This window comes from Leuresthes tenuis, unplaced genomic scaffold (genome assembly GCF_036924035.1).
Source record: "Leuresthes tenuis unplaced genomic scaffold, fLeuTen1.0.hap1 SCAF_18, whole genome shotgun sequence".
NCBI lineage: Eukaryota > Metazoa > Chordata > Actinopteri > Atheriniformes > Atherinopsidae > Leuresthes > Leuresthes tenuis.
The window spans coordinates 14037932-14052409 of NW_027325372.1; the positions used below are offsets into that span (position 1 = coordinate 14037932).

The following is a 14478-nucleotide window of genomic DNA, read 5'->3' on the forward strand; positions in this document are numbered from 1 at the left end:
CTGGAGAAAAACAGAAAAGCAGAAAAATGGGGAGTCAAGGGAGGATTAAGACTACCCTTTTGAGTAAGAATATATTAAGCAGCCCATGCAGCTCTCATTACCTGTATGAGGTTAGCAGCGGGCATCCGTCTCTTCTCAAAGTGCTTCTGTCTGTGCTGCTCTTGAACCTTTAAGGCAAAACCTGAACCCAAAATTCCCTGAAGATGAAAATTGAAAACAAAGTTAGGGAATGCAACTTGTGACTCTAAGCTCTGCTGGACGACTCACAAACTGGGATGTTTGGAAATCTCGGAGTCTTACAGCAGGCAGGGCAAAAAAGGAGACTCCTAGAAGAGCGAAACCAGCAGCAAGGAGCCGTCCTTGCCAGGTACGAGGGGTCTTGTCACCATAGCCAATAGTGGTCAAAGTTATCTAAGTGGAGGAAGAAATACAGATATTACACATAGAATACAATCAGAACAACATTAGGCACACAGTGCTGACTTTCAAACCCAGAAACTTGTGACTCTGAATCAATTTCAATCATCCTATATGAACAAGCATCCTGAGTATAAAAAGACAGCAGATGCTGAGTAAAGATGAGATGCTGCACTCATAAATCGATTATTTCCAATGTCACAGAGAGCTTGTAAGTGGGGGCATTATTCAGTACTTACAGTTCCCCACCAGAGGGAGTCTGCATAGGTGCTGAAATCTGAGTTGATGTCTTTCTCAGCCAGGTAGACGAGGAAGGAGGCAAAGATTAGGACGAGGAAACCTATATACCAGGCTGTAATCAGCTCCTGCGATACAGAGAGTGGATATCAATCACATCAGTCAGCAGCAGCAGCATCTTTGCCGTAATTCCTGTTGTCATTACTGGTTAAGCTCTCATCATAGCCACATTTAGTTCGCACTTTGACTTGGCTGCATTGTTGTGCTTAGACAGCTGATGCACCGCTTCATCATCATCACAGCTGACTACATCTTCCGGTGCCGGAGGGTTAGACGTTTAACTCAAAAAGCAGTAAGATACTGACACAGATAAGGCACAGAAGGTGAGTTTGATGATTTTGAGGCAGTAACTATTAAGTATCATTCAATCATTAATCCTAATGGTCACCAACACAATCCTTTAAATAGCTACCCTCAGCCTCCTTTCAACTTTTTTAACATAACAACATAACATAACATCTATAATTCTAAATGTAGAATACCTCAAATACCATATTTGTGATCAAGCAACTTAATTACTTTGAATCCCTCATATATAAACCAAAAAGCTTAGTTTTCATAGCAAAAAAAAATGTGTAAGAGTCTGTCATTCCCACCTTACTGTGAGCGTAAACCACTGAGCCCAGTAGCTTCCAGGTTCCTCCCCGTCGGTCCATACGAACCATACGCAAGATCTGCAGGAAGCGCATGCTGCGCAGGGCTGACGTGGCGAAGATATTGCCCTGCGTTCCTGCAGCGATCACTGCCATTGATGCCACAAACACTATAAAGTCTGCAGCGAAGATGTTCAAGCCAAAGAGAGAGGTAGAAGGGGAATGGTGATTATGAGGTGATAACTTTTCATACTCTTTCATAAGAAGACACAGGTCTGTGTTGCTGTGTCGACCATTCACAGAAGCACGCTAACCTATAACACAGAAGGGCTTCCGGGCAAATCTCAGGCGTCCCTGCCATCCACGGTATCTGCAACAACAGCCAGCTGCCCAGACCCTGATGAAGTACTCCAAGCCAAACACTACAATCATGACAAACTCCTGCAAGACACAAAAATACTTTTTATATGATTTGTTTTGAGCTATACGTCACACTGACACCAGCAAAGTCCAGCCGTGACATCTAAGCTCAACGGTATTTTAGGATTTGTCATTTCATGTAAAAACTGTGACTCAAATCTCAAATCTTGACGTCCCTCCACCATGACTAAAGACTCAAACAAAAACATCAGCAGAGCCAAACGGTGGGCTCAAGCTATTGGGGCTGTGTGTGGGGTACACATTTTATTATCTTATTCAGTGGGCATGATTTAAACTTAGTTATTTGGCAGATGCTTTTATTCAAAGTGACTTACAGGTTAGGAACAACATTCAAGCTCAGCGCAGTTAGAAAGTCTGGCCAACGCATTAGGTGCTAAATCTATTCAAATCTATTCACATGACAGAGTGCAAGTAGAACAGGTACGGGCGTACAAAGTAAGGACAGAGGTGTTCTCAGATGAGATGAGTCTTCAAGACATTTTGGAAGGCAGATAGGGATGCCCTGTTCTGATATAATTTGGTAGCTTGTTTTGCCATCGTGGAACCACAAATGAGAAGAGCCTGGTTTGAAACTGGCTCGAGTGAAGGGATGGCAGGGCCAGACGATTTCAATGAGAGGAAGACAGAGGTTGAGGAGGAGCATAAGACTGTACAGGTAAGGTTAGTCATAAAAGTTAACTCCTATCCTTTTTTCCTAAGCTCTTTTCTTTGACTTTTTTTAAAAAACAAAATTCACAAGGATCTTATCGGAGACTTTATTGTAGACACGGGTTTTAATGGCTCCAGCTCGACCGGGTATATACACCACAACTGGGTGTGCTAAATTTCACTGAGGATGCTGCGGTCAGCGCTACAACAGTGCGTAAAGCTTACTATTTTTTTTACAGAAGCACAAATGCAATGACCATAATGTCTCACATGGGGGCTTTGAAAATTGCAGCAACAACGTGTGCACAAAAAGAGACAAGATTGACCAATCGTTACTATGTAAAGAGACCTGGCAGTCACTCGTTGTCCTGCTGTATGGGGCTGATGTTAACAGCCTGCTACAAAATAATAAACCAGCCTAGTTGCTGTATTTAGGAAAGCCATTCACGATTTGAGGATACTTACAGAGATTATTCCAAAGGGAACAGCTAAACCTTCAGACACTTTTTATTTCCCCAAAACAACTACCTGAATCTTTCAATGGTTTCTGTGTCCTCAACACTGGAAATGTAAAGATCCAACTCAAAAGTAGACAACACATCTACTTCTGTAAAGCGAGACTTGATTTCTCACTGAAGCATCGTGATAATGCTGAATACATTGAGCACTGAGGATAAACACAATACTACTGGCAATGTGAATGGGTTTAACAGCCTTGTTTTACAGGATCTGGCTGTGCAGAGGGCTTAAAAACCTGTTTACGCTACCTTTGGTGTAAAAAAGGCATTTGTAGCTGACGTGCATCTGTACATGATTTACATTCCCTGCAAACTTAAACCTCTCCGATATCATCAGTGTAATTTATTCTTGAAAAAATAAATTCACCTCTAAACTGATTTATCTTATGAATTCAACAAATAGAATATAAAAAAAATATTGGACATGACAGAGTAAGTCTCAGCTCTGTCTTTGTTTTCCTTGTTTTCTGGACCTCACAAGCTGTTCGAGGTATTCAAAAACCAATTTGTCAATAGAACAAATGTTTGTATAAGTAAAGTCCACTAACAGCCGAATGCCTGCTAATGGGCAGGCGATTGATCGAAAGTGTAAACTGGGGGAATGTGAAAGTCAAGACCATCCCCATTAAATACCATAAAAATGAGCAAGGTGGCAAAGAGGCAGTTGAGTCAGGCTAAGAAGGATAAAGAGTGTCCATTACTTTTCACTAAAGCAGCTGCAGCATAAAGGAAACGGAGAGATTAAGGGATAGCTATTAGGATTAGTGCATCATATCTGTGATTTCCTGCACAGTCAACAACACCTGAATCCTCCCTCCTGCTTATATGGCTGCCTGTGCTTGCCAAACACTGCAGTAAGTGAGATACAGGGACAGTGTGTAAGCATCTGAGCTGAAGCTGTTATATGTATATTTGTAATATGTGTGTGTGTGTGGAGGGGGTGGGGGGGGGGGGTGGGGGGGGGGGGGGGGGTGGAAAGGGAGAGAGAAGGAAGCGGTCTTACCAAGATGAAGAGGCCTTGGTTGGCCATCTTCTGGTGGTCGGGGATGGTGGAGAACACAGACAACACCAAGCAGCTGAACACCAGTAGAAAACTGAAACACATATAATCACAAACAAGAATTCCTTTATAGCACCTGTTTACACATTTAAATGTAATGAAACTGTGTTTTTAATTGAAAATGATACAAATACAAATAATTTTTTTAACATATGCTAATTTAGAAGCTGATGCCAGCAACATGTTTAAAAAAACGAGGTAACACTCGATGGAACATCTCACAAATAATTAGCATCATGAAATGGTCATTAAAATCCTTGGATATATTAAATAGGGATCGCAGAGAAGTGGGGTCTTTCAGAGGTAAAGATGGACATGGGTTCACCGCTCAGCAAAAGAATGCAGAAGCAAACAGCAAACAGTAGAAATCTGTCTCTAAAATAAATAAAATTGTAAAGAGTTTGGAGATTTCATCATCTTCTGCACATAATGTCATTAAGAAATTCAGAGCATCTGGAGAAATCTGTGTTTACAAAGAACGACACTGAAAACCAGCACTGACATCAAGCTGTGCTGCATTAAAAAGTAAGGGTAGAAATCAGTGCACGGACTGAGCAGCACTCTTTTAAAAAGCCCACAACAGTTTGTCCAAAACTGTAAGCTCCACCTCTGCCATGCAATGAAAAACAAATAAAAGCAACATTCAGATATGTTGGCACCTTCCCAAGTTCAAAGCTAATTCAAAGATGGATTGAGTCAAAGTGGAAAATTGTCCTGTGGTCTGGTAAATCAAAATCTCAAGTTCTTTTTGGAAGTAATGGATGCCGTGTCCTCTGGGCCAAAGTTGAGTGGGATCATGTAGTCTGTTTTCAACCCACAGTTAAAAAAACAGCGTATGTGATTTACTGGGTAAAATGTTCCATCATTACCACAAACACAGACACCGTGAGTTTACTTTGGGTCATTCCCATTTACAGCATCCTGCAGCCATGAACACGAGCAGGAGAAATGAGTCAAGCTGAAAATGAAAGAAGCACCGTTCACTTGTTTCACAAATGATTCCTAAAAGCTACATAATCAAGCTGCTCTTAAGGGGGGTGGGGGGGTTGTTTTGTTTTGGTAAAAAAAAATTGTCGGTGCTGTACTGTCACTATCTATCCCACAGAAGTAATGGCCACTTCGGCTTCAAAGCTACAAAAATGAAAACATAAATTCTGATCAATTGCGTCTTCTGTTTAATGGGTTCTCATGTTAGTATAAACACTTCATTTTTTCCGTGTATCTGGAGATGTGGAAAGTCGCAGATCTGCGATCTTCGTCATTTTAAGACAGAATGACTGTGGAGAAATACTCTTAGCAAAGTAGAAGTAAATCTAGTCCATAGCGCTGCATTCACATACAACTATAAGATCCGTTATATGAAGTTCTCTTTCAGAGGAAAGATGAATGCACATGGTAATACTGTCAAATCTTTTTTGGGTACAAATTACTAAATGTTTATGAAATGGAAAATATTCTGTCCAGCTTAAAAATAACTTCCCCACTCAGGATGAAGTATCAACTCGAAAATCACATGACCATTTTTATTCTATGTTTTTGGAATACCGTGGTACTTGGGAGAAAAACTGCTGGCACGAACGCTTCGGCCAACATCACAAGGCGAAAAAAGACGTTTTTCCAGAGGAACAGTCAACCATGAGATTAAAATGACTGATGTTAACAGAAGCGCAGAGCTGCTTAATTACAGAAAAAGAGAAGCAATGACTGTTTTCTGTTTCAGTTACACCTACTATGATCAGCGGGTACTTTAGGATAACTTTCATATTGTGTTTTTTGGTGTGTAAATATAAGTGGTTTGAAGACATCAGGAATGGTTTTTGGAGGGTCTTTTGGAGTTTTTCTTTGGACATTGGCTCAATTTTCTGAAGAATATGCGTTGTTTCATTGTTTATTATGCCACTCAACACTCACCTATGAGTCATTCAAGCAAAATAAGGCACTGAAATCAAGGGGTGGACCAGCATTGTGTCTACACATAACAGACAACTTAGTATAACTTAGTATAAATATATTACATTTTTTTATCTTTAAGTACTTTGTTACTGGAAGCCTGTCTCAAACGCTTCATTTGTTCTTATTCCTTTAGTTGCATCTGCAAAAGATGGCAAAGATAACACAGTTTGACAGACATAGAATGATGCTTTCTTAGCACCACCAAGCTGATTCTGAGAGAGCTATTCGTTGAAAACTTGGCATATCTCAGCATGGTGCACAGTGTGTCCTCGAAAAATGACAGGAAACTGGACGAGTGGAGGACAAAAGAAGAAGTGTCAGGTCTAAAAAACTACAGCAGATAAACAGTATCTGAAAGTGGTGTCCTTAAGAAATAAGAAAAAACTCCAACAAAGACCTGACCTGAGAGATACATCTGGACCTTCAGTTGAGCCGTCTGCTGTTGAGAGATGACCCCCATTGAAGGGAGGCCATCAAGAAGAAAGAGGTCTTATTCCTAATAGATTTTCTCTCATTCGTATATTTTTCTGTTTCTTTTGTCAGGCAGCTAAACGCATCACAAATTGTGGCTGAAAACCAGCTCATTAAGTCAAACATTTCCAGTCTGTCACGCATGCTCTAAGAAAATCCTGATTTTATAACCACAGGGTCATCTTAACTTAAAGACGTCTGTTCAATCAATTTGGCCATACTTACAAGTATGACCATCTCCCACAGAGAACGTTAGAAGGAGCGGAGTCCATAGCGTTGTGGCGTTGGACATACTTCAGTCAATAACTTGATTTCATGCATGTAAACTGGAATAAAGACAATGATCCAGGTAAATGGCCGAGTTGTGTAGCTGAGTGAGTTTCACTCAACCATGGGTATATTATCTCAGATTATCACAGCAACAAGAGCCTGTTAGGCCCCACATACAGTGCATGAACAGTATATGGTAAACATATACGTAAAATGTGTTGCAAAGAAACACATAAACCCCCTGTGCCATGTGAATTCAGAACAGCAAGGCAGGATTAGCCATGTGGCAGCTGTTGGCCCAGCTGGAGCCAAAAGTTAGAGATCACTTGTTGGACACAAAAGCAGTTCTAAAGGCCTCACACAATGGAGTCCATGTTCTTCAGTTAGCAATATGATAAACAAGTCTCTTAGAAGGATAAGGAGGATCAAATTAAATTCATTTTAAGCCCTCACAATGTAAACCTGCTTTAGAAACTGAGTTCAACTTTTGAAGATATGTGGAGATACATCAAACAGAAATAAGGTTGTCAAGGTTTAGTATAATTGGTTTACGATAATCACCAGGAAAAACGAGTCCCATGTTTCTTGGTAGGTGAATTAAAGTGTGTTAACAGAACACAGATGAGAGAAGCTGTTGATTATCAAATGTCAAGCAGCTGTGTGTTCAAAGCAGCTGTTTGGGTTGCCATGGTGAAGGTGACAACAACATTCTTCCTGACTCAAACTGGAAATCCACTCAAACTTTGTCTCAAGCTCCTGCTACTGAGAGAGAAACCATACCTCCGACAAGACTTTGCAACCATGAGGACAAGAAGGCTTTTATGAACACGGAAATGTGTGGCATTTGTTTCTTTAGTGAGAAATGGGGAAATCACAGAGGAAACAGCTAACTAACCACTAAGTACCACCACTTAGCTCTTAATCTAATATTCTGCTCTTAGTTTAGACAGATAATGTAAAGCTGGTATCATTCGTTGTTTGTATTCCTGCTTGTATGAGTGTATGTTTCTGATGCACAGACCCTCAACACCTTCAGAATAGTGCTTCAATGCTCAAAGTGTTGAATGAGCCCTTAAAATCATATCTTAGTTAATTCCTATTTCTAATTTAAAAAATGCTAGACATATCTGTCCTCTGCCAGTAAAAACAAACATTTTTAATGAGTTTCATGATTACTACACATATTTATTATCAAAATAGGTATTTATAAAACATATACGTGTGACTCAATAAAATAAACACACTGCTGATATATAATGGAAGCATCACAAATGGTTCACTTCCATAAATATACCGGATTTGCAAGGGATCAGATTTTGTCACAATGCCAGCTTGTTAATAACCAGTTCCAGATACTCCTTTTCTTTTCTCCAGCTCTTTCCTTCTCCACCAGATTTTCAACCAAAAAAAACTGACCAGGCATTGTCTGTAGCTAGCAGGAGTAACAGGAGAGCCATCCTTTCGAGATGGTGCTCCTGTCCCAGCATGCAAAGCGGCATGACATACACTCATTTTCTCGATTGTGGTCTAAGGAGCAGTTGGTGGTGTTCCTGTCATTTGGAGGCTTTTAGCACAAAAAGAATTTGACCGTTAGCTCGGAGAGTTTCATTGTACGAGAGGAAACAATATTTGTGAGCACTGTGGCAAGTTAAGGAGAAATATTACTAAACTATTACACTGCTGAAAATTTGTCATAACTTTATAATGAACGTTGCATCACGTGAACGAGCTGGTGCTTCTGGTGACAGTCAACAATGACAACATATAGCTGGATTGCACTTGCACAGCAATCCCACCCACTAGCAAACATATGAAACAGCCTTTATTAAATCTAAATTTAATGTAAATCAAATATGTACCGGTACTGATTCATATAGTCAGTATGAAAAGACTATCCTGTCTTTTCTTTTTTACACTTTCCCCCCCAAAAAACATTGGTTTGTGATCACAAGCCAAAGGACTCAGTGAGCTGACTGTTGTTGCTTTGTCTGCCTGTCTGGCCACACTTTCCAGCTGGTGAGACACCACAAACAAAGAGGCAAAGTGGAGTTTAGACAGCTATGAAGACACTGGAAACCAAGTGTGAATAAACAGACACCCCAAATTACCACTGTATATTACTCAGCCCAGTGAAGCGTGCACAGTGGCGAGCTTGTGCTTCAGCCACAGACGCTTTAGTTTGAAAAATACACTCTGATGATTCAGTGCAAACAATGCATTTTGGTCGTTCATCAGATGAGCAATGTGCTGACTAAACTGTCTTTTTTCCCTCGATTAACTCAAAGCGCTGTGTGTACGTCCACGAGCTGGAACTTCGGCAGCATCTCAGGCGGTTCCTTTCATTGACTTTTGCTTTATGACAGGAAAAGAGTTATAGAACAGACAAACTGGATCAACAGCTTGACTTTTGCAAAATGCAGACACCACATTCCCGTAATAACAGGTTGTGAAAAAAACAAGTATTTTCCAAAATCCAGTATTTCTCCTTTACATATTATAGCCTAGAAGCTAGGCACTGAGTTACCTCCAGTGCACCCATGGTGTCAGTTTGTGAATCCAGTTCTCCATGAGATGTAATTTCATTTCTTCTTTGTTGTTTCAGAATTTCTATCATAATAACAGTCAAGTGTTAGTGTCCCCCTCTGTGACCTTCAGCCTCTAAACCCCTACTTATTGTTTAGAAATCAGTCACAAACCTGTTCCGTTTATATCAGTCATGATGGCAATGTAACCGTGCTTGTTTTGGTATTTTATGGGGAAAAACGGCATACCATCGAATGCAATCAAAGATTGATTGCATTCTTCTAACAGCAAGGTTCCTTTCAATAGTCGTGTCAGTTTTTCCTGTCCTCAGCATTCAGCTGCAACTCCTCATGCAGACTCACAGTTTCAGTGCATATTATGTCGCACCTTGAAGAAATGCAACATCATATCTATAATTGTGTAATTCTCTAGTGTGGAAACACATGAAAGTATGAGTTCTTGGTATTTCGATATTTCAGAATACACATGTCATTACCCCTCCTTCGTTTTGCATCGCCGTGGCACGGCAGTAATCCAGAAAGGACAGGCCAGACATTCAGCATGGTTACATGCCCAGTTGAGTCAAGCTACAGTTACAGTTTGACTTAGTTATTTACGGTGACTGGACGCCTGTCCTTGTCCCACTATGCACAGGAGAGGCATCAAGTTATTCATCTGAAGAATGTCCGACACTATGACAGTTTGGTTCCAATTTGTCACTGCATTTACATGGATAGACTTGGGAACACCTGCTGGAGAGACATCTGTTCAAACTGGCTTCGTTGCCCTCAGTAAATGAATAAATAAACATGTATATTATAAAGATCATACCCCCCCTCCAACGTGGGGGTCCTCCACAAGGCCTCTGAAGAGTATTTTTTTATTTTTAAGTGTGTTTTAAAATAGCATCATGTATCATTATGCATGAAAATTTAAATTAAGCAGATGAGAAAACATTTAAACCATGCATGATGCATGTGGACAGGGAGTCACATTTCTGCTGAGAAATCATTTTCTATGCCGCTGTCTTCCTTTCCACCTCAGGACCACCATCAATCCATCCCGTTCTGGGAAATGTCAATTAAGGCTGAAGCATCCGGTCCCCCAAATCAGCAGGATTGGTCTCATGGCACACCAGACATCAGATGGATTTGGCCTTGACTCCTTCAGTTTGATAAAGATTTTTGAGAAGTTTATAATTCAAGATTTAGAGAAGAGAGGAAGTAAATGTTGGAGCAAATGTTACTCCCATAAGGAAAACAATAAATCACTGAATCTCTGCTTAGAGGTAAATACCACAACGCCTCCACATATTCAGCGCAGGATTCGGTCGTAATTATTATAACATAATCACCAGATTGTAAACATTTTAAGCTGTTTGCAATAATTCTGCATTATTGTTAGAATAGTTTCCATACACCTGACTGTAAAAGCATCTTGATTAAACTAACAGAAAAGTCACCTCCAGGAGTTCTTTTCCACAACACGTTTACCACCATTTTAAATCCACCTTTTATATGTTTTTTCTTTTCTTCCCAAAGTTAGAGTCTACTATAACAGCAGCAGAAAATAAACAAAAAAGACACGAAATTGGAAATTGGAAATTGGAAATTGATTATTTAAACTCGAATTCTGTGGTCATGACAGCTTTTTGCGGGATTGTTTCGGATGTACCTGAACCAAAGTGGACAAAGAAGAGCAAAAGGTAAATCATGTACAGACCCCAGAAATGAATTATAAATGAACATGTACCAATGCCATGTCATGAAATGAATAAAAAAAAAAGAATGGAAGCTGTAACGTAATGGATAAAATAATTTATGAAAGTGAGCCACTCAGGAGGTTTGTCTGTATAAGTAATTGCTCTGAAACTCAAAGAATAATGCATACTCTGCTTTATAGACAATACCTGACTTTCTCCTGAATCCAGCCGAGCGTAATTTGTCTCGGGGAACACTGTGGAGAATCAAGAAAAATGCAAGCGCAGACAGAAAGAAACGACCTTCTGCCTATTTATGTGAGCAGTTCTTGTCCTGTGCATTCACATCCGTCTGTGCTGGAAGTCTGACTGCTCCCTGTCACACACAACAAGCCTCTGCACCTATGCCTGGAGCGCATACAGTTTGGCTTCAAGCCGGTTAAATTCTTGCGGGGCCATTGGACTGGCAGAGGAGCAGACAACAAATAAATGTTCAGCTGCCTACATTGCAACTAGATTGCTTTTAATGGATGCTAGGCAAGGTGCTTTTACTGCTGTTTTCCTGTAACTATATACAAGTGAAAACTGAGATCACACATTATTGGAATGGCCTGTGAGAATACTGAAGTGAGATAAAAAGTTCTAATAAACATATATGACACTGTGTGTTACTCTGCATTACTCTGTGCGTGTGTATGTGTGTGTGTGCTGGAACTCTGCTGTGGGCCAGCAAGTGTACCTACAGCAAATAGAAGTGGACCTGCTAGATTGTGGGAAAATGCAGCTTTGATTCAATCACCACTAGAGTGTAAAGCAGCTATCAGTTACGCACAACAGAGGAAGTGGAGGGGAGAGGAGAACAGACACTGAGGAAGAGTGAGAAGGAAGAAGCATGGAAAGAGATAGTAGTCAGGGGGGAAGATGGGAGGATAGAAGAAGTTGTCTGGAGTAAGCATTGACCTGCAATCTGTGAACATGCTGCTGATGCGTAAACACAAACAACAGCACAGTCCAATCACTGAACACACGCTTACTGTGACAGCTTCTGGAAGGTCATACACTGGTAAACATATAGACCCACTTAAGCAAATAATCCCGAAAAACTCTGTTAGCACATGAGATTTATTTATAGCAGCTGAGTCTGACATGTGAGAGCCTATGTTCAATGTCACACTTCAGGTTTATATTTTCACACAGTACTGAAAGTCCCAAAGTGTTGAGGAATAGGCAGTAACGAGAGGAACTACCGAGCCTTGTCTGGAGAGTAGAAAAGGGGGAAAAGGGTGAGGTATCAGCAAGTGGGAAGAAGGAGGGCGAATGTCGTCAGCAGAAGAAAATAATGGAGAAAGAGGAGAAAGGTTGAAACAGAAGGAAGATATTAATAGCAATTCACCCTCCTTAAATAGCGACTGCAGGCAAAATGTGCACAGGTAGGCTGCAAAGCACAAATGCTGCACAGCTCAGAACAGGCCAGGCTGCAGGCCTCTTTGTAACTTCCTCTTTCTGGGACAGCCAACTTTTCAATCCAGGAAAAAAAAAAAAAAAAAAAAAACACACACAAACAAATAATAAGCTTTTTCACAAGAAAATAAGCTGACTGAGACACTCATAGCCTCTGGCGCTGGTGCATGCACCGTGGAGGGAGGGCTGACATCAAAGTGTCAAAGAGAGACATTTTTCTTTTCTTCTGAAGGCCACAACCTTCGGGATAAAACATGATCAGATCAGTTATTTACATCTTGAGAGGTCGTGAGAGAAATGGTGCTGTGCAACCTTGGCAGTTTGCATCATAAGCGGCTCTCCTGACAGTTCTACACAAATAAGTTGTATAATACACACAGGCTCTTCATTTTAAAAGTGCTTACACGCTACGTATCACAGGCCAAACCTACGGAGTAACCAGACAGTCATACACAATCCACTCACCAAACAGGTACGCCATTCTGTTCCATTGTCGGCCCACAGATGATGGATTTCAAACAGAGTGCCAATTAGACTGATACATTTTCCCTGCTGGAGAATGTCACGCCTAAACGCAGCAGCCTTAAAAGTATCAGCCATCACCAGACACACACAAACAGTGTCTGCGCTCTCACTCAACTGATGTTACATCACATTATTGTAGAGGTCTTTGTTCCCTGCTTTTGATTAATTGAGACTTGGTGCTTTAGGTGCTTTGGTTGTGCAAACAGAGGGCTTCTTTTGTTCACTGGATGCTCGTTCCTGAATTTCACCGACACATAAATTATGATACTGCAAGTAAAGGACGAAATTTAGTTCAAGGAATGATTAAAAATAAAGTTTTAGAGCTGAAAAGTCAAGCAACTATGGTGTTTTCAACACAAATTCCAACAAACATTTCCAGTATTTCATTAGTTTTTGTTCAAAACACTCACATTCCCCTGTTAGATGTCTTGTTCTTGGTTTAATATCTTGACCAGCTATTCTCTGAACTGTTGGGTCTAACAACATGTTGTTCTAGGATATTTCAAATCTGACCTCATGAGGGCACGCTGCTTAAAGTAACGCTAGAGAATTTGTCAAATGCTTTGCTCTTTGGCTCCCCCTACAGCCGTGGGATGTAAGACCATTGACATAAAAACAAATCTCCATGTGGGCCAGGTAAATGTACAGCTATACACACAAATTTGTTGTCAGGTGAAAGAGGCCACAAAGACACCATCAGAAGCCCACAAAGCAAAATGGTGTGCGACAGGAAGCCGAAGCCATGAACTGCAATATTTCAGCTCTAGGGCAGTTCCATAACAAAAGAGTCGAAAGCACATAGTATTAAGGTTCACAAACTTCTCTAGCGCTGCTTTAAAATCACAACTGCATTCACCCAACGTGAAATTTAAAAACAATGCCATGCTTTTAAAATCTAGTTTTGATTTATATTCATCATTTCAAGATAGTTGTTCCCAAGAGCAGAACACAAGCATGGCCAAAAGAGTTTACAGCTGAAATTTGCATTTGATTATCTTAAAAACTCCAAGCGTCTGTTCAGTTTTAGTAACCACTTTGGGAATCTAATGAAAAACACATTTTAGATTAGACGTGTAGCTGAAACTCACAAAGAAAACGCAGAGGATACAACTTGTGTCTTTGAGTGCCAACCATGGCCTTGACCGCTGTCACTGAGGCAAGCATGAGTTATCTTGGACTGTCCATAAATATCCATTAAATGTTGCAAGTGAAGCTGATGATTGAGGCAAAAAAGAAACTTTTCTTCCCACGTATTTCCAGAAAAAAAGTACAAACAAAGCGTTTCTATGTGACTTACAGGGCTAGATGAACAGCACAGAGGAACTACAAACTACAGTTTCAAAGACTCTCACAGTTGCGTCTGTAGGGGCTATAATGGCTCCTCTGTATTGGACATCAAATCAGAAAAAGTTGGGACTGTGTGGATGTAAATGATTTTTGAATTCACTTTGACTTCACATTCAATGCAGATCGTATAAATTCAGGATATTTAATATTTTGTCTTGGCATTTTTGCTCTGAGAGCCTCAACACATTCCAAAGAAGTTAGTAATAGGATCAATTTCAGGTTATTAATGAGGTCCAAAGATAAAATATAATAATA

The 14478-nt window shown here is 40.4% G+C and overlaps 1 protein-coding gene across 1 annotated transcript in view; it reads right to left on the reverse strand.

Moving 5' to 3' along the window:
• LOC140274980 (potassium voltage-gated channel subfamily KQT member 4) overlaps nucleotides 1-14478 on the reverse strand; it is a 51213-nt gene that overhangs the window by 16703 nt on the left and 20032 nt on the right. Inside the window, exons 2-7 of the mRNA XM_072370363.1 lie at nucleotides 3918-4008; nucleotides 1622-1748; nucleotides 1311-1486; nucleotides 657-782; nucleotides 301-411; nucleotides 102-197 (exon numbers count right to left, since the gene is read on the reverse strand). Of these exons, the coding sequence (XP_072226464.1) occupies nucleotides 102-197; nucleotides 301-411; nucleotides 657-782; nucleotides 1311-1486; nucleotides 1622-1748; nucleotides 3918-4008 (727 nt within the window). The remainder of the gene's footprint in view (nucleotides 1-101; nucleotides 198-300; nucleotides 412-656; nucleotides 783-1310; nucleotides 1487-1621; nucleotides 1749-3917; nucleotides 4009-14478) is intronic.